Source organism: Misgurnus anguillicaudatus, chromosome 13, assembly GCF_027580225.2.
Source record: "Misgurnus anguillicaudatus chromosome 13, ASM2758022v2, whole genome shotgun sequence".
In the NCBI taxonomy this organism is placed as follows: Eukaryota; Metazoa; Chordata; class Actinopteri; order Cypriniformes; family Cobitidae; genus Misgurnus; species Misgurnus anguillicaudatus.
Window position 1 is genome coordinate 21955306 of NC_073349.2, and position 26512 is coordinate 21981817.

The 26512-nt window shown below is 38.4% G+C and overlaps 1 protein-coding gene across 1 annotated transcript in view; it reads left to right on the top strand.

Moving 5' to 3' along the window:
• The first annotated feature begins 798 nt into the window (after nucleotides 1–798).
• dvl1a (dishevelled segment polarity protein 1a) overlaps nucleotides 799–26512 on the top strand; it is a 53768-nt gene continuing 28054 nt past the window's right edge. Inside the window, exons 1-3 of the mRNA XM_055188043.2 lie at nucleotides 799–1246; nucleotides 18563–18632; nucleotides 22514–22635. Of these exons, the coding sequence (XP_055044018.2) occupies nucleotides 1077–1246; nucleotides 18563–18632; nucleotides 22514–22635 (362 nt within the window). The 5' untranslated portion in view covers nucleotides 799–1076. The remainder of the gene's footprint in view (nucleotides 1247–18562; nucleotides 18633–22513; nucleotides 22636–26512) is intronic.

Genomic DNA, 26512 nt, shown 5'->3' on the forward strand with positions numbered 1-26512 from the left:
AGTTATAAGCGAAAATAGGCATTTTTCGAATCTCGTGACCACTAGGTGGCGCTGTGACGAAACGTTGCAGGCACCCTCAGGTCATGACTGTTATGACATATACCAAGTTTCGTGTCGATACACAAAAGTTTTGCGAAGATACGGCCTCACGTCCGTTTTGGCGTACTCGCCGCCATATATGTTGTCAATTTATATGAGAACGCAGTGGTCTATCAAAAAGCTTTTGATAACTTTTTGTCTGGGGTGTCTCTAGATGCTACATGCCAAAGGACATGCAAATCGGACAAACGGTCTAGGAGGAGTTCGAAAAAGTATGTTTTACGAAAAATTCAAAATGGCGGAAAGATGTGCATGACACAAATGACATCAATGTGTGCAATTGAATCATCATGAGCCAAGGATTCAGAGGAAACAAGAATTTAGTTTCTAGGACTCACGGGTCAGAAGTTGTGAGCATGAACATAAGTGGATTTTTGGACTGTTGGTGGCGCTAGAGGGTTTGAGTCAGACACACCAATGTTGCTATAGTAACTTCTGAGACTGTCCTCTACATGTGTGCCAAATTTCATAACTTTCCTACGTACGGTTCTATGGGCTGCCATTGACTTCAATGGCGGAAGAGAAAACATAATAATAATAAGAAAACTAACAATAACAATAGGTGTCTACGCCACTTCGTGGCTTGACCCCTAATTAAAAAAAGACAGTCAGAAAGAAAGAAACCTTAGACCGAAAGAGGGCAGTATAACTCTACAGTAAGCTGTGGTAAGAGAGAAATCTCGTGAACTCTAGCAGCAGCTCGTAGGGATGTGAAGCGTCCCTTCCTGTTTTACTGGCGATCAGACAGAAACATTGACGCTGTGATATAGACGCGCGAGGCTCGATTATGTCTGGAAGCAATCACTCCGTAAACGACCGGCAGGCTTTTTGCTGAAAACCAACAACCAGTAATGTCGCCTTATAGGGCGTGTATGACACTTCACGAGTTATAGTCTACAAATATATTTTTGTATCGCGCTACTGCTGCAACCCTTGCTCCTTCTGTCAATGATTGTCCTACCCATATAAGCCTACTCATGGCGGAGACCAAAATCATATACCATATCGACGAAGAAGAAACCCCGTATTTAGTGAAGCTGACGGTTTCTCCGGAAAAAGTCACGTTGGCGGATTTTAAAAATGTCCTCAACAACCGACCTGTCAATAGTTATAAATTCTTCTTCAAATCTATGGATCAGGATTTCGGGTGAGTAGAGGATTGTGATTTGCTCATATTGTACTGTCTGTGTATTTATTCAACGATCACACCCATGATCGAGTCAGCATTATGGCAGTGCTGCCTGTCAAACCGTTGTGAACGCGCTCTGGTCGCTTGGTTGTTCGTTGTGACGTCGCTACAGTTGTTGCGGGCACCTGCTTTGAACCCGTGTTCTAATGCGCGCGCTCTAGCCCGTCACCACATGCACTGCAACAGAGCTAATTTTGTCAACTCCAGTCACACACCTAAAGTTGTCCTCATGGTGCATAGCCTATACAGTAAAGTATATCATGCATGTTTCCTTATAGCCCACGGCTTCATGTGATCACCTGATATTGACGTGCTCTGGTTCCCTTCAAGTTTAAGCGTACGTCGGCCTGCATGGTGCAGGTGCTGTCATCGTGACTGAAAATATAAATATCTCGAAGTGATCTATTAAAACTAGGACAGCACATTTATTTATACTACTGCCGTATCTGACGTGTGCTTATAAGCTGGTCAGATCAATGAAAGACCATGGCGTTGAATTGATTTCTTCAACATCAAGTATAACCGTTTAATCCAGTGAACTAAATGAGGTCATCATCTGTTCATACTACAATCCTCTGCAAACTATCAATTCATGAGTCCCACCGTCTTTTGTGTTTCAGTCATTTGCTGTCACTTTAAAATGATCAGTATTTAGTAGAGAAACTAAAAGGGACAGCAGCTGTCAAACTAGACTGTCACTTTCCAATTTGTCACTGTCTAGAGAGGATTAGTTGCCAAATATTTCCAAATGAAAACAAACACGCTGTCAGATAATAAAAAAATTAGCGGCTCTCTTTTGATTTTCTGTTATTCTGTTCAGCATTGTTTTTAAAAATTACATGCAAATGTCAACCCATGAAAAACGTTTTAACAAGAGTTTTTTTTTTGCCATATTTGATATCTAAGATGTCAATATTTGGTGGTTTAAATAATTATTTCCCATAGTTAGTGCAGCTTTCAGAATTGTCACATCCATGATGGAGAAATGTCACATCCATAAAGTTGTTTCTTCCTCATAAATGCGCACATGACAATTAAATAAAAGAAATATTATTTGTTCTTCAAGGAACCGTCCCTTCTCCATTTGTTTTTGCATTTTAGTTCACAGAATTCCTACAAAGTATGTTGTCCTTTTTTGTCACATCCATAACACATGCATTTTTTCTATTATATTTATATTATATTATATTATATATCTATAAGAGAAAACACGAGTATAGATCTGAAATTTTTCTGATGTCAGAGATTTAGGAAAATTTTATCAGATTAGATGGTTCATTATATTGGTAATAAATACTAGTGTTGTAGTACTTGAGACCAGTCTTGGTGGTCTTGATCTTTGTCTCGACTGTCTTTGGTTTTGGTCTCAGACCCTCAAAGTTTTGGTCTTGTGAAACTCTGGTCTTGGTTTAGGTGGTCTTGACTACAACACTGATAAATACATTCTTTGAGAAATTATGTTGTAATTTTATGTTGTAAAGGGCACATATCATAAAAATCTGACTTTTTTATGTTTAAGTGCTATAATTGGGTTCCCAGTGCTTCTATCAACCTAGAAAATGCGAAAAACATTAAAGGACAAGTTTGGTATTTTACACTTAAAGCCCTGTTTTCAGATTGTTTATGATGAAATCGAACGGTTTTGACTGAAATTTGGACATATGATGCTGGCCGAGAATTTTCGGGTGTTTATTGTATCACCCCCCACCTCTATAATGGCTATATAGGTGCACAGGAACAATCCTTTCTAAAATGCATTAAACTTTCGTTTACAAAGACGTGAAACTCACCGAGTGGTCAGGGGTGTTCACTGATATGCTCACGCAAAAACCACTGCAAAAGATGCTTTCCAACAGGTTTTATCGTAGTTTTTGTCCAACTCCATTGACTTGTATTAGATGTGCTGTGAGGTGCGGTATTACTTCGCGCCGGGAACGTTGTTTGTATTCTTGCAATTGGCAAAGGTGGATTATCGCTACCAACTGGGCTGGAGTGTTTATTATTAAAGCTCTCAACGGAAGAATATACGGGTGTGAGGTGTTTGGAAAAATAGTTTACAACGAATGGTAAAACACCTGTTGGAAAGCATCTTTTGTAGCGATTTTTGTGTGAGCATATCAGTGAACACCCCTGACCACTCGGTGAGTTTCATGTCTTTGTAAACGAAAGTTGAATGCATTTTAGGAAGGATTGTTCCTGTGCACCTATAAACCCATTATAGAGGTGGGAGGTGAAACGCAAACACCCGAAGATTCTCGGGGCAGCATCATATGTCGAAATTTCAGTCAAAACCATTCTATTTAATCATAAACAATCTGAAAACAGGGCTTTAAGTGTAAAATACCGAACTTGTCCTTTAACACAGTAACTTATGGTGCTTTTCCATTGCATAGTACCCCACAGTTTGGTTTGGGTCAGGTCAGCTCACCTCACTTGGCATGGTTAGCTTTTCCATTTAGTTTAGTATCACTTCGGAGTGGGAGGGATTATAGGCGTGTCATTATATTTGCGCTGACTACCGCTGTGACATCATACAAGTGAGAGCGTTGTTGTACAGTCCCCTACATTCATTTATTTCTCAGTCCGCCATAAAATTAAAATTCACCACCACAAATAGATGTTTGCACATCGCGTTTATCACTACCTCTGTCTCACATGACAGTTTCTGTTCAAACACCCGACCCGTGGCGTCAGTTGACGGCGCTCCACTGAGCCTCATTGAAGTTGCATTTAAGCATATATAATACAGACATGCACGTCGCGAATGTGCCGCCACAAACTGCAAGTCTGGAAAAAACTTTTATGTGTTCCTGATTCTCAACCTGTGGATGTTTTTCATCGCTAAAAGGGAGTTTGGGAACTTATAGCAGAGCACAGATAACAACATTTTTGCTCGAGACAGCGCAAGCTAGCAGTAAGCTAAAGCTAATCTTTTACATTATAGCGATGACGCTGATGACGATTCTCTCAGACCAATCAGTGATCTACAGTGTTTACACGTCACGTTTGGTATCAGCTCGGGTCACTTGGAACCCCAACCGAGGTGGTACGAAAAAAAGTATCGGGTACTACGTACTGCACCCAATGGAAAAGCTCCCAAAAATAAGCTGACCTGACCCAAACTAAACTGTGGGGTACTATGCAATGGAAAAGCGCCATTGGTGGTCTTGAATCTTTTCTCAGTCTTGACTGCCTTTGGTCTTGGTTTCAGCCCCTCAAAGTCTTGGTCTTGTCATCCTCTGGTCTTGGTTTAGGTGGTCTCGACTACAACACTGATAAATATATTCTCTGAGAAATTATGTTGTAATTTTTACTTAAAGGGGACATTTCATAATAATCTGACTTTTTTCATGTTTAAGTGCTATAATTGGGTTCCCGGTGCTTCCATCAACTTAGAAAATGCGAAAAACATTAACACAGTAACTTAAGGTGCTTTTCCATTGCATAGTACCCCACGGTTTGGTTTGGGTCGGGTCAGCTCAGCTCACTTTGGCTTGGTTAGCTTTTCCATCGAGTTTAGTAACACTTTGGAGTGGGAGGGATTATAGGCGTGTCGTTATATTTGCGCTGCCTACTGCTGTGACATCAATGAGTAAGAGCGTCTTTGTACATTCCCCAACAGTCATTTATTTCTCAGTCCGCCACAAAATTAAAATTGACCACCACAAATAAATGTTTGCACATTGCGTTTATCACCTCTGTCCCACATGGCTTTGGGATGTGCCGAGATTTTATCGTAATTCATTAAAATTTGCGCTTAATCGTTGCATCCCTAGTGCCGCCACAAACTGCCTGTCTGGAAAAAACTGTAATGGTGTTTCATCGCTAAAATGGAGTTTGGGAACTTACAGCAAAGCACAGATGACAACAGGTTTACTTGAGACAGCGCAGGCTAGCATGAAGGTAAAGCTAATCTTTACATTATAGCAATGGAAAAGCGCCATTTGTTTTGGTAAAGCATTCTCTGCAAGCATGTAAAAAATAGGTAATTGAAATTTGGCTTCCCTTGTGATGTCAGAAATGGATAATACCGCCCCTTAATCTGCACTCTCCAACCACGGCACTGCCATTTAGTGCAGAGATCAGCTCATTTGCATTTAAAAGGACACACCCAAAAATGGTACATTTTGCTCACACCTACAAAGTGGCAATTTTAACATGCTATAATATATAATCTATATGGCATTTTGAGCTAAAACTTTACGTACTCAGGGGACACCAAAGATTAAAAGTCTTGTGAAATGTCCCCTTTAAAATGTCACATCATACAGCTGGAATTGTTCTTTTTTTGTTGGAAAATATAACAAGATGGCAATAATGTAAAAAAATTAAACCTTTTAAAAAAAGTATATTGCATCAGAAAGTGGTTTGATAGTTTGCAGACACATTATTGCGGTATTAACAGTTTCAGGCTTAAGCAAAACATTGAGTTAGATTTTTAGCTGACCCACCACAAAAATAACAGTAAAATACCTTTTATTTTTTGTAGCGTTTTCCCAAACCCTGACCACAGGGTTATGGATGACTCAGTTTGCACAGGTCCGTGTTTTTATTTGATTTCTATGCAAACACTGCAGTGTTTCCAGATGTTTTAAAGTGATAGTGTTGTAGCAAAGCATTGGTGTAGCTGTACTTGCAGTCTTTTATGTATTGGATGTATCCTCCCATGTCAATAACTTATGGTTCTCCTTGTACGTTTAATGTGTTTCTGGATCACTAATTGAGATTCAGGGGTCACAGTCTGCTTTAATCAGAAGAGGCACACAAGCAGGCATTTTGTTTAAAGTCAGAGATTTTTGAATGCAGTTTTAGGGAATGTGGATATTTGTCACAGTTTCAGCCTCCTAAGCCCACTTAGCATAGCTGAGACTTACTGATCCTAAACTTCATCAGACCATTTTAAACATTATAGGCAAAACTTGCACATGTCGGTGTTCTAGCATGACCTTTCAAACAAAACTTGCTTTTCCTGTTAACATAAGATAGTTTACTAACAGCGTTGCTTTCCTGTCACACCTAGCATTGAGTGCGTGGTTGGCTATGGTGATTGTGAAGCAGATTGCGTGAACAAATACAACATTTGACCATTACAGTCACACCGCTGCGTTTTTAGGTTCCTCCTGGCACTTTCCTATGCTAAAATTATTTGAAGCTGGAACATGGATGGTTTGAGTTTCAAGACAAATTGGCATATGGAGCAAAATTTGAACAGTACATAACTAGAGAAATATGCTGACATGAGTCACAACACATAATTCAGAAACAGAAAGCAGTCCAAGGTGAGTTGTTCAGTTAGCATTTGGCTTAATGCAGCAAACATTACGTGTAGTCAATCATGCGTTGTTCAGTCTTTCACCAGAACACAGGACATCATCTCAAATTAGGCCTCAAATGTCCAGCATCTTTATTTAGAAAATCCAGAAAGAAAGATTTTTTTTTAGCCTACTACACTTCAGTGTTATATTATTTTTTACCCAGTATTTTTGGGTGTACTCTCCCTTTAAGACTTCATCTAATTACATGTTTACCTTAAAGGATTAGTCCATTTTCTAAAAATAAATCCAGATCATTTACTCACCACCATGTCATCCAAAATGTTGATGTCTTTTTTTGTTCAGTCGAGAAGAAATAATGTTTTTTGAGGAAAACATTCCAGGATTTGTCTCATTTTAATGGACTTTAATGGACCCCAAAACGTAACAGTTTTAATGCAGTTTAAAATTGCGGTTTCAAAGGACTCTAAACAATCCCAAATGAGGCATAAGGGTCTTATCTAGCGAAACAATTGTCATTTTTGACAAAAAAAATAAAAAATATGCACTTTTAAACCACAACTTCTTGTCTATCTCCGTTCCTGTGACGCGTCAGCACAAACGCACATTTGCGGATCATTTTAAACAATAAATTGACACAAATACATTAATTAGTATTATTCAACATACAACAACGTTGGTCCTCTTTCTCCACACTTGTAAACACTGGGGTGTAGTTTCACATATGTCATCCGGGACCTCTTGACATGATGACATATTGCGTGAGGTCGCGCTGGCACATCACAGGAACGGAGATAGACGAGAAGTTGTGGTTTAAAAGTGCATATTTTTTATTTTTCTTGTCAAAAATGACAATCGGTTTGCTAGACAAGACCCTTATGCCTCATTTGGGATCGTTTAGAGTCCTTTGAAACTCCGTTGAAACTAGGGCTGCAGCTATCGATTCTTTTTGTAATCGATTAATCTAGCACTGAATCGATCGATTAATCGAGTAATCGGATAAAAATTTTGTTTGTGTTTTTAAACAACCAAAACAAATAATGCATAACGAAAATGACGTGGCTGTAAAATGTTCAAGCATTTGGCTTTTATTTCTAAAAAAAAACAGAGGTATTTGGCTCCAAAAAATAAGTCTATTAATTTCAAAGTTTATAAGTGCCAGTGCCAACAATTAAGCACTTTAATTTATTAATATGCACAACAGGTTTTATGCTGTAATCTAGCACTGACATCAAAGTAAATATCTGGTTTATGTACATTTCTACACCTGCAGCATTTACAATTAGGCTACTAACATGTAATATATCATTTCTGGTGTGAGCCTATTTGCTATGGTAACAACCTGTGTGTGTGCGCGCGCACGTGCACCTGTATTCTGTGTGCACGCGTGCTGTGCTTGAGGACACCCCAGTCAGACGTTCAGTTGCTTCATTGCATTTTGGTACGGCAGAAAAACATACATTCCTTTTCAATAGAACGCTGCATTGCGGTGCATTTTAAGTTAAGAATCCGTTCGAAAAAAACGCGTTACGACATCACGTCCCGCTGTATACAGTGAATGCATGCTGAAATTATTGTTGCGTGGCAACATAAAAGTGTAAGCATATGTGATGCATTGCGATCGGTCTGACTCGCGTGAGAGAGAATAACTTCCTTATGCCAAACTCCAATAAGACAGAGATCATTATTATGGAACAAAATATGTCAGATTACAAGTTGCCCATATATGATTGCAACGTGGAGCCGTTTTTTGGTACACACACACCTGTAAAGTGCATGCGTGTTTGTGAAGGGGTTCTTTTTTAAGCAATTGAACGTGAATACGAAAACATCAAAGCTAAACATCATATCTAGTCAAACCGCATAACGACATCGCTACAAATACAGTATGGGATTAAAATCAGCGAAAGCTATGTTACCTTGTTTCATCGACGCTTGGTGAAACAGCAGTGGATGTTTTCGGTTCAGATGCTGAATGTAATGATCCCAAACTTTAAACATTCTCTCTCTGCCGTTTATGGACATATTCGCTCCGCCATCGCGCCAACTAAATTCAAAATGTACCACGCGCTATGATGTGCTTCCTGAACATTGAACAACGGTCCGTGTGAATCAGATCTCGGCGCGTGTAGTGCGCGTCATAGGAATTTAACGAGGCTTCGAGGCAGAATTTTTGCCTCGAGGAATTTTTTGAATCGAGTAAATCGAGTAACTCGATGAATCGTTTCAGCCCTAGTTGAAACTGCAATTTTAAACTGCATAAAAACTGTTAAGTGTTGGGGTCCATTAAATTCCATTAAAATGAGAAAAATCCTGGAATGTTTTCCTCAAAGAACATAATTGTTTCTCAACTGAACAAAGAAAGACATCAACATTTTGGATCACATGGTGGTGAATAAATTATCTGGATTTTTTTAAAGAAAATTGACTAATCCTTTAAAATGAATTGATCAAAATAGTTTATCCATATGTTTGTAACTGATGCCTTGGGAAACACATCACTAGAGACTGTTAATACTTATTGGGCTTTTGCAATGTGTAGAGTAACAGGGCCATTAACAAATCAGGGATGAGGTGAACCCATGAACTCTGGGATGAAGACCTAGTCCTTATCAACACAGCATAACTAGCCTTACTCCATCCAAAATAAACCTTACTAATCCTTTTGTTACTGCCATAGAGCTCAACTGTGTGTGTCCTTTGTAATACTAAACATTGTGTTGCTTCTGATAATATCTTTTGTTATTATAATCCACCACAGTCTGATAATAACCTTTCAAACCAGTTTGGAGAATGGACAGCAACAGATCTCTGAGGGGCAGATCTGTGTCGGTAAACCTCAGTTGTGGTTGTTGGTTAACTTAATCCAAGATATCAGTTACATTCAGGAGGTATATCAGTGGTGTGTGTATGTACTAATGAACACTGGGAATAATGTTTTTTTAGAAGTATTTAAGGTATCATGTATCCCCAACACTTATGTTTTAACTAACGGATACTCAATAATGGATTTTACAGTCGTGCCAGGTTAATGTATTTTTTATCAGGCCCTTGCAGACCTCACAGAAAGATTTCAAGTGTGTTTAATTTTTAAAGTGCTGCTGTCATGTGTTGTATTGAGAGATGTGGTCATGATAGACTGAAAGGGATGTGGTGTCCTGCTCTTGAAAGCTTATAGGTGGATAATCTCCAGTTATTGTCATATTTATATACAGTTTTAGCTGGGGTTTCCTCCATTCACTAACTGATTATCTGGAATTAATCAGGCCTGGGTGGCTTGTTGTGTCTCGGTTCGGATTATAAGTTATAGGGTCATGCTGAGCTGAGCCGTATTTGATTTGGATAAAACTGGCAGCTGACGGTCATGCATCAGATAAAATCCCTAAAGTAGATAATAGCATGATCACATTATTGTCAGTCAGAAAAGCCCTGTGGATTTTCGAATGAAGGCTTATGTTTACATCCTGTAATTGACTTACACCTGCTAGATCTCACTGCATGCTTGCATCAGATTTACAGTTGTACATTTGGCAGGTGTGTTTATCCAAATCGGCTTATGGTGCATGTGAGTTATTTAAAGTAACGTTTATTTAGCTTAGTTTGGGAGGAGGAGCATATAATTCAACCAATTAGCGCAAAAAGGGTGTCTGTCTACAGATAGACATCCCTCACATCTGTTCCGTGACAGTTATGCAGCATTCCCTCTCCACCGCATCGCCTCACTTTCAGTTGGTACCCAATTTAGTTAAGAAAAGGGAGGGCTAAAGTTTGGAGCCCTTTCATTGAACAGCACGCCTGATATGCTTTATTTTTATGTTTGATTTTGATAATGCAAACTCATAAATTTAAACAGTATGTGAGTTTTCTTAGGATTGAACCTAGGACCTTGGTGTTGCGAGCACCATGTTCAGTTAATTCATTTCCTCTGCATAAGCATAACAAGAATGAAATACCTAAAATTGCTCAGTTTGTTAGGTGATGTATGGTTATAAGTAATTTTGTCCAAACGCAAAAAAATTGGGAACATGTCTGTATCTCGAATACGAAAGGTCTGACCGACTCAAAAACTTCACCAACGTTTTCAATGCCTTCGAAATAGTATACATGGATGTACATTTTGATGAAAAAATACAGTACCGTATGACAACCGGTATTGGGGCAATCGAGTTGAAACCTTGTGCAATTGATCGGGCGTCTTCCAATTAGTACACTGAAAAAAAATGATTCATTGAATTTAATAAAAATTTTTAAGGTAAGTGGTTGCAATCAATTTATTTAAGCTACATTTAAACAAAAAAGATTTGTAAAGTAAAATAAAATATAAAACTTTTGTTTAAATGTAGCTTAAATAAATTGATTGCAACCACTTACCTTAAAATTTTTTATTAAATTCAATAAATAATTTTTTTCAGTGTATATTATATTTACCAAGTCTCTACTATATACATTGAAATAGATATGGATAAAAACTACTAAAGTTGGACAAATTTGGGGTGGACAAGTTCTTTTTACCCCTATCTACCTTATTTTTGATGTAAATTTGTACGCCGCCATCTTTGAGCTCCATTGTGTAAAACTTCCGGTGAGCCAAGGGCACTGAAAAAAATGATTCATTGAATTTAATCAATTTTTTTAAGGTAAGTGGTTGCAATCAATTTGTTTAGGCTACATTTAGACAAAAAAGATTAGTAACGTATGATGAAATATAAAACTTTTGTTTGAATGTAGCTTAAATAAATTGATTGCAACCACTTACCTTAAAAAAATTGATTAAATTCAATGAATAATTTTTTTCAGTGGGGTTGCCATAATAGCTTATACAAAAATATTGAATCTCTGTAAAACATTTGTTTTAACCATAATCCACGCACAAGAGCTGGATGTGTATGTGGCGCACGTGCACCCATGATCTGTATCCACACATCCATCCAGTTAAACCTTTCATAGAAACTGCCAGTAAACAATACTTAGAATAGCAGTTTGAGTAAAATAGCATCTGTGGTAAACATGACTGAAGACGCACCACAAATGTGAAAAATGTATGTGACTGTCTTCCTTCCTTCAGTTGAACAAAAACTATTTTATATTAAAATACCATTATTTGATCTTCTACAATAATTGTTTAAAAACAACTAATATTATGTTGATAAAAATATGCTGATTTATCTGGTTAATTTATACTATATATTATTACAAAAATGTGATTACAGTACAGAAAATATACAACATAAACTGCTTATTAGTTAATGTTTATAATAGTTCTGAATGTGTTTGCGTGTACTTTTGTAATGTTTTAAATGAAAAAGCAAATATTATTAAAATAACCTAATAATTTCATAAGCTCATGTCTCCATCTAGTGCATAAGAATTGATGTAATAATATTTTCATAAAACGAAACAATACTGAATACATGTAGTAGTTTAATATGGTTTGTTCAAATAAATTACAGTGTGTTGAATGAAAAAGATACTGCTGACCTTCGGAGCACATTAAACTTGATGTGTCGCCATAAATCCTTAAACAAGTCAAATAAAAATTGCTGTTTAAAAAAAAACTCACACCAGAGGGACAGTTGTGACATTTTAAAACATTGCCTGAAAAGTTTAAAAACACAAATTCTTGGGCTATTTCAGGTACAAACACAGGACTGACGTTCCCATTTTAAAGATACTGGTATGCCTCTGTGCTTTTATAGCACATTTGCACATTGAAGACTGTATATATCAGGCCTCTTCTTAATTTCATCCTCCCACTGGATCATACATGGCAGGTGTAGTAAATATTTACCATAACTGTTTAAATCATGTTTTATGCATGCTTCCACGACATCTCGCACACAAACAAGGGAAATACGTAACATCTCTTACTTCTGCGTTCGAAAATAAAGTGAATAGTCTAACCCTAACCTAACCCCTCGTTGGGTCAGACACACCCACCCACGTGAAATAGCCCCGCCCAAATGTTAATTTGGGCATCTCTCCATAGCTCCGCCCATGAATGTTGTAGATTTTTGGGTTGGTGTCTTTTAAAAGCTCTCTCCTTCCCCTCCAAAACGCACCCACCCCAATATATATAGACCCTCCCCTTCCATAAATAAATAAATAAAGAGCCTTTATATTCACACGCCCGTAGCTCCGCCCCTGAAAGCGCCACACCCTCGACATTGGGCTCGTTGGAAAGGAGAACCCACCTGCAAGTAGTAGGTCAAGTTACGCCAAACGTTCCGTAGAGCCTATGTTACTCGTTTTTTACACATTATGCCCCCACCATTCCCTCCACAAAACCCAACCATCTTTGGGGAAAAGGCATGTCAAACTATCAAAACTTCTTGTCTCAAAACACTAAAAATCATCATAGAAACTCAAAAAAACACTTGATTGCATGACCAAACACTAAAAAAAAAAACACAAAGTGTCACTCTTCTCAAAAATCATCTCAAATTTGACCAGAAATTGGCATAAAATCATGTTTCGGGTCAACCAAAATGGTCATCTGAAACTCGAAAAAATGGGGAAAAGTATATATTTAAAAATTGCAGAACTGAAACAAATCACATCTAGAGATTGTGATGATGTCATTGATTTTACAATTCAGAAAATCAGCTTTTAAAACAATGTATAAAGAATGTAAAAATAGTTTTAAAATTGTGTTGTAATTTTAATTGGATTGGCTTGTAACCTATATTACCCAGAATAACAGATTTATACACTAACCAAAGGCGTTAACTTTACTGGGACAAACCACACTTCCTTATGGTCACCCTCCTGGTCCTTACTGCATGTTGTTGTATATGGAGGGGCCTCTTGAGAGGACACAAACACTTCCTAAACTTGGCTAAAGTTACACCCCAGTTTCCTGTGCTGGGCTCAGGGTTCTGGAGCAGGCTGCAGAAACTCGCCTTGTTTTGTAGCTCTTTTCACAAAACCCCTTTATCATCATCCTTCAGTCTCGCTCAACCCACTTTCACAGTCTCACAGCCGCATGGGTGACGTGACCCGGAAGTTCAGGAAGAACGGAGAGGAATATGTTGTCATTTCAGCGGTCTGCTGGATTTTTTTAAGACATGAAGCTCTCTCAACACTTTATAAGCCTTAAAGGAATAGTCTACTCATTTTCAATATTAAAATATGTTATTACCTTAACTAAGAATTGTTGATACATCCCTCTATCATCTGTGTATCATCTTCGACTCGCCTGAAAAGTCCGCTCCCCTTCTCACTCTCATAATGGGAGAGGGAGGGTGTTACTGCGCCGAGTCGAAGTACTCCCAAAAGTGCTATTACGCCATAAAATATAGTTCCTCTTTTAATTCCGCTTAGAAAAGCGCTACGTTTTATTTTGTACCACCAAACTTGCTCGTATAACTACTCGTCTTAAATAGGAAAAACGTTGATGTGTTTGGTCATTTCTAACTTTATCTCTAAATGGTACCATTGAATGAATGGGGCTAAGCTAAATGCTATCGAAGCGTCGCAGCGCGCTCAAGCGCTTACGTGCACGCACACAGATGATAGAGGGATGTATAAACAATTCTTAGTTAAGGTAATAACATATTTTAATATTGAAAATGAGTAGACTATTCCTTTAATACTTCAATAGGGATGCACTGCTAGAGTAGATGCTTTAAATTATGTGTTTTAAATAGCTGTACAGTAATCTAGTATTTACATTTTGTTCGTTTTGCAGATGGAGACTGTAACTTTTTCAGAATTAGAAAAAGTAAGCCTAGGAATGTACAGAGATGTAGGGATGACAGAGCATAAAGGGAGATTAAAAAGGGTTGTTAAAAGTGTTTAGTCATTTTGTATGCCAACCCAGAAGGCTAATTCACCACGGTTTCCCTCAGGAATCGCTAATGGGCTTTTAGGATAGCGGTTTGCAATTTATGAGTAAAATAGCATCCGTGGTAAACATGACTGAAGACGCACCACAAATGTGAAAAATGTATGTGACTTTCTTCCTTCCTTCAGTTGAACAAAAACAATTTTATATTAAAATCTCATCATTTGATCTTCTTATATCAGGCTCAACTAGGCTAAGCAACAAAAACATATCCATCATTAAAAGGACACTCCACTTTTTTGAAAATATGCTCATTTTCCAGCTCCCCTAGAGTTAAACATTTGATTCTTACCGTTTTGGAATCCATTCAGTCGATCTCCGGGTCTGGTGCAAGCACTTTTAGCATAGCTTAGCACAATCCATTGAATCTGATTAGATCATTAGCATCCCTCAAAAATAACCAAAGAGTTTTTATATTTTTCAAACCTAACTCTTCTGTAGTTACATCGTGTACTAAGATCTACGGAAAATTAAAAGTTGCGATTTTCTAGGCAGATATGGCTAGGAACTATACTCTCATTCTGGCGTAATAATCAAGGACTTTGCTGCCGTAACATGGCTGGAGGAGGCGCAATGATATGATGCAATGATATGATGCAATGATATGACGCAGTGCCTAATAATAGTCCCCTGCTATTGAAAGATACTAATGCCGCTTTTCCATTGCATAGTACCCCACGGTTTAGTTTAGTTTGGGTCGGGTCAGCTCACCTCACTTTGGCGTGGTTAGCTTTTCCATCGAGTTTAGTATCACTTCGGAGTGGGAGGAATTATAGGCGTGTCGGTATATTTGCGCTGCCTACTGCTGTGACATCATACAAGTAAGAGCGTCGCTGTACATTCCCATACATTTATTTATTTCTCAGTCCCACACAAAATTAAAATTCACCACAAATAGATGTTTGCATATCGCGTTTATCACTACCTCTGTCTCACATGACAGTTTTTGTATAAACACCCGACCCGTGGCGTCAGTCGACGGTGCTCCGCCGCTGAGCCTCATTGAAGTTGCATTTAAAGTGTATGTTGCAGGTTAACCACCACTGTCGATTAATGGGTACATAAATCACTCAAGATATGTGTATAATTTTTAAAATGTCTCAAAAATGGTCTTAAAGACCACTTTTTTTACGTTTTGGGTATTAACGGTTTTTTTAACGCAATTCTGCGATGACGTCACGTTGGGGAGAAGTGGAGAAAGACTCAGCCAGAGCCATAGAGATAGATGAGACATTTATTGCTGTTTAATACTTACGTATATAATTTGGAAATCATATATACATCGTAGGAAATATATAATGTGTTATACTGCAAAGTTACCTTGCTAATTATTATTTATGATATATGTGGAGATAAATAAAACTTCGCAAATCTGCTGATTTGATCCATTCATGTCCTGACCACCAGGCTAGAGATTTTTAAACATCCTTAATCCACACTTACTAGTCTATCAAATAATATCTCAAATATATTGTTTTGTGAAATAAAAGGATGCTTTGTTATATTGTTTATGCGATTATAACGAATCACACGATCATTTTATACGCAGCAGCAGTCAGCAGCTGCAGCACACTCGGATCCGACCGCATACATACTGTAATAAACAGGCGTTCGGCGGCTTTTTACATCACGACAGGCTAAGCCATTTGAGGAGGAACCGCTCATTGATCACCGTATTTTTATAAATCCTGAAAATGTTTGGACCTGCCGAACAGGTTGAGCACTTTTATATACTTTATTGAGCAGAGAGGCTGCCTGCACAGTTTGACCAGCGGGCTGCGGGAACCGGCGCACATCACGCCGCCAGACGGTGTTGCTAATATAACTCGAAATGTATAACTATTATCAGATCGGCCCGGGAAAGTCCCGACTCTCTCGATTGCCATTCCGCTACTGGCTGTAAGAAAGTGAGTGCGTTTGGGTCGCTGGTCCCCGCGAACAGACGTGACGTGCTTCACTCACCTTCCAGGATTAGAGACATGCTGCCAAAACCGTTTGTGCTGAAGATCGCATAAAGTTACACCCTTTTCAGGCAGGATCATGGACCCCCTCAAGCCAGCATGCACGAGTATGTTAATTGTTTGTTTACTTTCAACACGAAGATATGCTAACCTTATGCTATCTGGCTGTCTGCCTATCTCTCTATACTAGCCTATCTATCTGTCTGTCTGTCTATCTGTCTGTCTGTCTGTCTATCTATCTATCTATCTATCTATCTATCTATCTATCTATCTATGTATGTATGTATTTATCTGCGCTATCAGAACTGTACTTTACTCGTCTTTCTATAGTCATTCTCAATGCTCTCAAGGCGGCTTTGGTCAATTCTCTCCCCAGCGTGACGTCATACAGTGCGTTGTGAGGGAAAGGAGAATCATTGCAAACCGCTGTACTTTTTCATACTTTTTCGGGTTTTGTGATACCCAACAACATAAAATACAATGGATAACAGTTTAAATGTTTATTATCAACAAGCAAATTGCACAAATTCGTTGAAAAATTTTACCTGCAAAACGCCCTTTAAGCATATATAATGCTGATGTGCTTGTCGCAAATGTTACGCCACAAACTTCTGTTATGATGTCCCTGATTCTCAACCTGTGGATGTTTTTCATTCCTAAAAGGGAGGTTGGGAACTTATAGCGGAGCACAGATGACAACATGTTTGCTTGAGACAGCGCAAGCTAGCACTAAGGTAAAGCTAATCTTTTACATTATAGTGATGACGCTGGTAGCGACGATTCTCTCAGACCAATCAGTGATCTACAGTGTTTTCGCGTCACATTTGGTATCAGCTCGGGTTGCTTGGAACCCCAACTGAGGTGGTATGAAAAAAAGTATCTGGTACTATGTACTGCACCAAGTGGAAAAGCTCCCAAAAGTAAGCTGACCCGACCCAAACTAAACCAAACCGCTGGGTACTATGCAATGGAAAAGCGCCATTTTCGGCTCCTGCGCAACTTCAAATTTTCTGTTGGTCTTAGTACACGATGTAACTACAGAAGAGTCAAGTTTTAAAAAAAATATCGAAACTAATTTTTGAGTGCGATGCTAATGGTCTAATCAGATTCAATGGATTGTGCTAAGCTATGCTAAAGTGCTAGCGCCAGACCCGGAGATCAGCTGAATGGATTCCAAAACGGTAAAAATCTAATGTTTAACTCTAGGGGAGCTGGAAAATGCACATATTTTCAAAAAAGTGAAGTGTCTCATTAAGGTAATTATAAATTATACTTTTGTGACAGAAAACGATTCAAATTTCAAACTTATTTAGCAATCAAATGTCGCATACAGTTCAGTGCTGTGGGTTAAAAAATTATGAGAGAATTTTTTTATTTAAAGAAATAGAAAAAATAGAAATAGTAGAAAAAATAGAGAACTATTTACTAAAATGAGAGTTTACTATTTACAAAAAAATAAACCTTTATACTTTCTGCTTGTAATATCAGTCAAATGTGGTCACAGTCATATTAATTCTGTTTGCTCATATTATTGCTGTTTGCTGTCTGTGAGATACAGGCTTAAAGCTTGCCAATAAGGACATTATGGGCTGGTTTGTATGTGTATGTGTAAATGTGTTGGACCTGTGCTCTGTGACAGGAGACCAGCAGGTGTGTGACTGCTGAATCGTGCCTTACCGGGTTAAAGGGTAACCGTGTGGTATTTCTGAAGGGAATTTACAGCCTGGACACTCTGCCAACACGCTAACTTTCTCTATTAATAACCTCCTGTGCCCCTGACACCCTAGCTGTGCCTTTCACACAAACTTGTGCGCTCATTCCAATATATATCAACATACTGATCCTTAACACTCATACACCCACACACAAACAAACACACCGTTATTACAATATTTGCTTTACATGTATGTTGTTTATACTAAGCCACTGTATACATCCAACAACTGCTGTTTCGGTAGCTAATGTGAAAAGTGCATGGGGTACTAATGAGGCCGGGTTTATAAAACAGAGTAGTCGATCAACAGGGTCATTCAGTATTCTCATCAGCCCGGAGTTGAGAACTACATGGAAAATTCCAGGATTTGAGCATGACACGATTTTAATATGCGTCCACTTTCTGCAAATGGACGGGAACACTGGTGTGAAATTTTAGTTGCTGGTTTCACAGAATCCCTAATGGTCTGTGTTCTTCTCGCAGGGTCGTCAAGGAAGAAATTTCGGATGATAACGCTAAGCTGCCTTGCTTTAATGGGAGAGTGGTCTCCTGGGTAAGTTAGATGCAAACTGATCTGTTTTTGCAGAGTTGCAAAACCTCAGTATACCAAGCTTGTAAATGGATGAAGCCCCTATCAAATGGCTTGACCACTATCAAGTATATTTCCTGTTGAAACAGGAAGTTGAAGCAGAACATATGGAAGGGACGTATTTCTTTTTGTTTAAATAGCCAAAAGCCTTTTGACATATAAAATGTGTTTAGGAAAATATGTAATATCGTTATCTGCATCTTATTTTTTAAACCCCCCTACAACCTATAAATCCAAAATTCTCGCCATAAAAATGTGACCCATAATTCAGGTTAAATTCTCTTAATCTAATGGAAATTAGGAGCATCAAAGTTTGATTTCACTCATTGATTTTATTCTTTGACATGACCTTACACAGGATTAGGACCTTACTCAGGATTTCTTTTTTCTTTTAAAAGAAATGTGACCATGTCTGTGAGATACAGGCTTAAAGGGATAGCTCGGCCAAAAACGATACCAAACCCATGATTCACCCACCCCCAAGCTGTCCGAGTTGCACACGTCCATCGTTTTTCAGACAAACACATTTTCGGATATTTTAGAAAATATTTTAGATCTTTCTGTTGATTAAATGTAATGTAATTTTATTAACGTAATTAACTACCTTCCGGGGGCGCCGCCATCTTAGACTCAGGAGTATTAGCGTAGTGTACGCACTTTTCTTAGTGACGTATGACAAATTCGGAGGGCGGGGGGACAGAGCAGCAGCAGAGAAACCTCTTTACGATGCGTAAGCGCTCATCCTGAATGCGTATGATACTAGGATGGCGGCGCTACCGGAGGGTGGTTAATTGCGTTGATACAGTTTTGGATATGGATATTTCTGCGGCAGCGCCGCGCGGATTGCCTTCGGAGGACCTTTGTTTGTCATCCTGGAGCCGTTTGGATTTAATTTGTGAAGGATGGACGCACTTTTTTTGGACTTGAAGGTCGTGGACTATGGCTGAACCCCGTAACATTACATTTAATCAACAGAAAGATCTAAAATATTTTCTAAAATATCCGAAAATGTGTTTGTCTGAGAAACGATGGACATATGCAACTCGGACGGCTTGGGGGTGAGTAAATCATGGGTTTGGTATCGTTTTTGGCTGAACTATCCCTTTAAAAGTGTGAATTAGTACATGTTAACGATATGCAAAAGGTACGTACCCCAAAGTAAATGATGACGCGAGTTATGATGCGTGTTACCAACACACGGAATGTAGTCAACAGTTTACTTCCTGGGATTTGTGACGTAGACAACACTGACATTATCATAATCCCTTCCGCTTCGGACTCACAGCCTGTAAGTTAACTCCTGTAAGCATTGCAATGTGAGTGAATCTTTGAAACATGGTAAGGAGCGTCACATTTACGGCTGACGTCAGAGGTATTCAGGCCAATCGCAACGTACATTTTAGCTGGCCAATCAGGGACAGAGCTTTTCAAATCAATGAGTTTTGAACAAAATCTGTGCGTTTCATGAAGACAGGGAAATCTGGAGCTACAAAAATGTACGGTATGTGGAAAATTATGTGTTTTTTGAACCGTAAACCACACGCACACATTGTATTATACCAAATACACAAAATAACCTTGTTTTTAGCAATGCAATAGGCGCTCTTTAAGTTTTATAATCTAATTCTGAGATCAAAATATTGGAACTGCCAGAAGTATTTACATCTGATGGTGGCAATGAATAATAATTAACAAATGATATTCTCACCTGTAAAACACACATTTGCACTTAAACAAGCAGGTGTTCAGGTTCACATGACCTGTGGTGTTGTGTAGAGTTGTGTAAACTGCAGGTTAGTGGAGAGCTGTGTGTCAGAAATGAACAGCTGCAGAGAGCTGCACAGACATTGCATTACATTGACTAAAATATGCGATATACTTCATGCTGCAGAAAAACATCATTTTCCACTTATAAACCAGTTCTATAGACCCACATTACTGGTCACTAGCATATGGTGTGTTTTGGGTGCTGTTATGCTGCTGTATGGGTGTGTTTATACACATTTTCTAAAGTAAATGTAAGTTTGGTAGGAGCATGCTCATTTAATCTGACCTATCACAATCCTTAACTCTTTCCGCGCCATTGACGAGTTATCTTGTCAATTAAGAGAAAACATTTGCATTATAAAAACGTGTTCCTGATGAATTTTTATGTTAATCTGCAATGCCAGCAATATCCGCACTTACCTAATTTATGAAAAAACTGAAGCCAAAACGTTATTTACTAATTTTAAACTTTGTGTATGTTTTGATAATTGTTCTGAATCTGATCTCTAACAAAATTCCATCACAAAAATGCAACTATTTCAGCTTTTTGCTTAAAAATTTTATTTTTTAAGAAAGTACCCTTATTTAAGAGTTTATAAGCAAAAATATAAGAAAAAAATATAAATAGGATGAAACGTTTTTTTTTTCCCGTTTTGTTTGTTTGAAAGCAGAGGGTCTGTTCGTTCATTTGATATAATTGTATGTATATTTATTTTTAGAACAAAATTTTCCTGGAAGGCATTTTGTGGAACTTTTGTTGTTAAAATGCTGTCCGGCAACTTATCAAAACATGGCTGGCGGCGAATGAGTTAAGTAACCATATATGACAAGCTCAGATGCAAAACCCTCTAAGTGCATCTTTCACTTATTAGTCAGTAATTGAAATGCCTTATATATTTTTGTAAATTTGTATTTAACAAATTTAAAGCAACACTAAAGAGTTTTTGCTCTTTGCTCCCCCTACAGGTTAGAAGCGTAATTTTCCATTACCACTGTCGTAAATACTGCAGCATAGCTGGCTCTGATTGGATTGTAGGTCTGCCATAAAGCAAGTTTTTGTAGTTTTCACTCGAACTACAGGACCGCGACCCGACGGTTGGAAACTTCTTTAGTGCCGTTTTGGCCGATAGAGGGCTGCAAAGTGAATGTGAAAGTGCCGTTCACCCTGTTTCGATGGATGAACCACTGAAACTTTTTTGGAAACGTTATTTTAGAAAAACTCTTTGGTGTTGCTTTAAAGACTATTGCTGCAAACCCTCTAATACATGCAAAAATATCCACTTCTAAATAAGTCTCCAGTCACTCTTCACCGTCCTTTTTGAATAAACGTAAATTTATTCAGAAATTTGGTCAATATCCTGATATTTTCAGTAAACCTCCTTTATTGTAGTAAAAAACTCTTGCACCATGACGTCATTTAGTTCTTAACTTCTGGCAACAAACCACTATTTTTGAATGGCCTGAGGCTGGGATTAAGCAGATTTGAAGCGAAAGTATTTGATGAACATACTGTATAATACCTGCCAAGTGCATTCGGTTAATAATGTTATCTCATTTTTGACAGATATGGCGTTTAGTGGCTTTGCATATGAGCTCCTCATATACAAACCATTGCTGACCTCAGCACCCATAAGCCTCTTATAGGCAAACAGCTTGATGACAAAAACTGATTGAGAATTTTGGTACACCGGCTAAACCAGCAATATCAAGCATAAACCAGCTTGGACCATCGTTGAACTTGATAGTCTAAGCTGGCATTTCAGCATAATGAACTCAATTTTTGTTTCATCAGTGCTTTATGCAAGAAGTATGAGCCTAACATAGTGTGTGTTTATGGGAATGACTACAGATGTGTTTGTCTACACTTCATTATTTGGATCGGGAACGTGCCATACCACATCTAAAGGTTCCTTTGCACATGCTTGTATTTTTCACACTCCTGTCAACTCAAACAAATACACTTTCTTCTCTTGCTTCTGCTGGTCTACTTATTTATGCAAGGCCAGCAGCTAGTCTGGACACTTTCTTACTGCAGCCTTTGTGAGTTATTGTGTATATGTGTGTGTGTTTGGCTGTAGTTGGTGTTGGCTGAAGGCTCACACTCAGATGGAGGATCTCAGTGCACAGAGAGCCACAAAGATCTGCCACCACCCTTAGAACGAACGGGAGGGATTGGAGATTCAAGGCCGCCCTCCTTCCAGTAAGTGTGCGCCAATTACATCATTTAACAACCTTTATTAATCACCCATTTCTTAGTCGGTGGACCAGTAAGGACACATATACCAACATAAATGACATTTGTAGATGTTTCAGATAAAATAAAGCAATGGCGGCTCGTGACTGCTCATCCGAGGGGCGCAAATTCAAAATAAGGGTTCGTAGTGTCGTGTGTTGCTCATGTTTTCAAAATATGTGTTTGTTGCGTCATGTGAATTATGTGCATCACGTGTTTTGTCAAAATAAGGGCCTGCTGCACACGCGTCAAAACCATTTATGATAAAAGACACGCTCACGTTCACAAAATACACGCAAGACACTCCCTTAACAGTAAACTCTGACTACGCATGAGATTTTGCGAGTATCTGGCAAACGCAAGCGTCTCTTTTATCATAAACGCTTTAGACGCGTCTGCAGCAGGCACTTATTTTGACAAGACACATGATACACATAGTATCACTCGACGCGCAGAACACATACTTTGAAATTACAGACCACACACATGACGGGCTATTTACATGACGTCACAGGCCGCCACTGCTATAAAGGTTAAATGTTTTGTGGCAAGTTTTTTAGATGTAGTTTCATCCATTTTCAATAAATAAAACCAGTGAGACTGGTGAAACCTAAAGTGATATGCAGTTCATTCAACATACTGTAGTGTCAGTATGCACAGTAGTGCTCAAAAGTGATGTCCAACTTTGTAAAATTGGCCAATAGATCTTCGCTCTTTATTCAAATAATTTATTAAAGCAACACCAAAGAGTTTTTTTTTACCTTAAAATAACGTTTCCAAAAAAGTATTAGTGGTTCATCCACTCAAAACAGGGTGAACGGCACTTTCACATTCGCTTTGCAGCCCTCTATCGGCTGAAACCGCACTAAAGAAGTTTCCAACCGTCGGGTAGTGGTCCTGTAGTTTGAGTGAAAACTACAAAAACTTGCTTTACGGCAGACCTACAATCCAATCAGAGCCAGCTATGCTGCAGTATTTACGGCGGTGGTAATGAACAATTGCGCTTCTAACCTGTAGGGGGAGCAAAGAGCAATAAGTCTTTAGTGTTGCTTTAAAGATGCATTAAATGTTCAGCTCAGCTTTGAGAAGAATTTAAGGAGGCTTGGCCAAAAATTACACACACAACAGATGTGCAAAGTTTATAAAGACATAGCCAAGCACAATAACTACAAAATGTTACCACAAAAGAGGATCAACAAATAATAATAACAGATAAAATAGTAGTCAGTGTATGATTTATTACCCGTGAGCTTTTTGTTTTTACTATAAATTTTATGTGTATTTGAATAAAACCCAGATTCCCCTAATACTCAAGTACTTTCAAATCTTAATGTGCATTACCATACACCATGTATTTTAAAAGTTAAATCTAACCTGAGGTGTCATAAAAAGCAAATTTTGTACAAATATCCCCATACATGACTTTTGGCCAGTACTGTATGTTCCCATAGAATTAAACCCATGACCTTCGTGTTGCCAGCGCCATGCAGCTGAGTTACAGAAACATTACAGAACCGCTTATTTAATTTGATTTGTTCAGAGTTCCTGACCACAGTCACAGCAGGAGCAGATGTCCAACATCCATCTGGAGAGTCAAATCTGTTTCTTATTTTTCCGGGAGTCATGTGTGAATCACAATCCAAACTCAGCTCCTGTCTCTTGGGCCGCATTTTAATGGGACACATGTTTGTCCCACAAATCCTAGCGTGTTTTTATGAACGTTGTGTGTATTTGCCAGTATTCATCTTCAAGTATTCATCCATAGCTGTTAGGGATGCTCCGATCAGGATTTTTGCAGGCCGATACCGATCACCGATTTGTTGTCTTCGTGATCGGCCGATACCAATGCCGATACCGATTTTTCAAGCTGATATGCAAGCTCTTTGATGACTGTAACTGTTAACATTTTTTCTAGATAAAGTAATACCACAGATGTTGCCTTTGTTATATTACTTGCAGTAATTAGGTATATATTGTTTTAATAGAGAATCAAATAAATTAACACAACAAATATTTCTTCTGCAAAGAGAAATTTAATATGCCTTTAAAAAGTCTTATGTCTGTTAAAAGTGATGAAAATAAAACACTTCACAGTCTAAACTGTATGAATTAAACATACACGCATTCGTATGAAGTATAACAGTTCTTTAGTGAAAAGCAGAAAGTTATTTTATTGAGAGATGAATTAGGTTACTGTAGCTTTAAGACGTGGGAGAGATCACTCCGTTCACGTGCACTGATGACTGAGGCTTCTGTGTGTGTGCGCGCGCCGGATGTACGCGGACGAAAGCAGCTGTGAGGAAAATGAAAGTTTAAACGCTCAAAACTTTAAAACGCATGCAAATAATAAACTTTTGGCCTGAGGATGCAATTATCCGCGATAGATGTGTGTTGTATACGCTGTTTGATGGGGATGTGAAGACGCGTCGCGCTGTTGATCAGATCGCGTCCTCATAGGAAATACACTAATCTCTGCAAAGGCAAAGACAGAAATCCAAGTCACACATGAGCGATGGGTTATAAAAATGCTTGGATTGCATAAAAATGGTCTCTTACTGCAGCCGCATTCAGGAGCCCTATGTTGACAAAAGTAAACAGAAAGATCGGTTTAGGAGATCGGCAAATTTAGCGAGGACCGATCGAGTCATTTAATGACGTTATCGGCCGATACCGATCTGCGGCCGATCGATCGGAGCATCCCTAATAGCTGTTACTGTTGTGCTCTGCCTTTGTGCATCCTTATTAAATATATAAAACTTTTAAATTCGTATATTTGTTACAATATGATTTCAAACCATATATAAATCAAGTTAGTGCATGCATTGTTCTTTTTGTCTATATACAGATTTGAGTCGGTTATGCCAAAAATAGGAATTTTGGAGCCGGTCTGAACCAATCCGAGCTTTTTCAAGGTCTTTGAAGTCTTACAGTATTCAAAATTGCATTGCTAGTTTTGCCATGAGCTTATTTTCCATGTTATGATATTGAGAAAGACAAACACACATTGAACATTCTCTTTGTTCGTATTGAAGGCTAAAATTAGATCAACGTGCTTCAGGGTGTTTTTAGTTTCGCAACATCCTCTGTGGATCTGTATCGCACCTGCTTAGTCTGTGAAGTCCTGCTACATTTTATCTAATGTTTGACTTTCTGGCTGTTTATCTTTGCTCTTTTTTTGAAGCCTTCTCACCGCAGCAAAAAATTCTCACCAGTTGTTTTCTATAGTGTGTAGTGCCATCTAGTGGCAGGATGTGTAAAAGCTAAAGCACAGACCCATCTTCATCTTTCTCTACCATCATCCTCTTCACAGGAGATTAATAAGAATTCCCAGTTGTGTGTTTCTTCCATGTACAATCTCTCTCTCTCTAATTTCCATTATAAAAGCTTGAGTGTAAGCGTTAGAAAATAACCAAATGTTATCTACTGCCTGATCCTTTTTTGCACTGCATTATTTGTTGGTCCTGGTGAATACATTTAATAGGGCGTGTGCTGGTTCGACCGCACTGTAGCTTGAGCAGTTAATCCGGATTAGTGGACATTAAAAGCACCCGTCTGTGTTGCCCCGCGGGCTCTATGGGATGTCACAGCTGCATTTATCTCCCCCAGGATCAAACCGACTGTCTGCCTGCCGTCCATTCAACCTTTATAAAACTCAAAGCTTTAGATGCAACACACACATATGGTCATAGAGCACCAAAAATGAAATGTATTTTTATTGCTAAATAATAGTGTGGGCAAAGATTAATCGCGATTAATTGCATACAAAATAAAAGTGATTTTTTGCATAATACATGAGTGCTGTGTGTAATTATTATGGATACATAAATACACACACATTTATGTA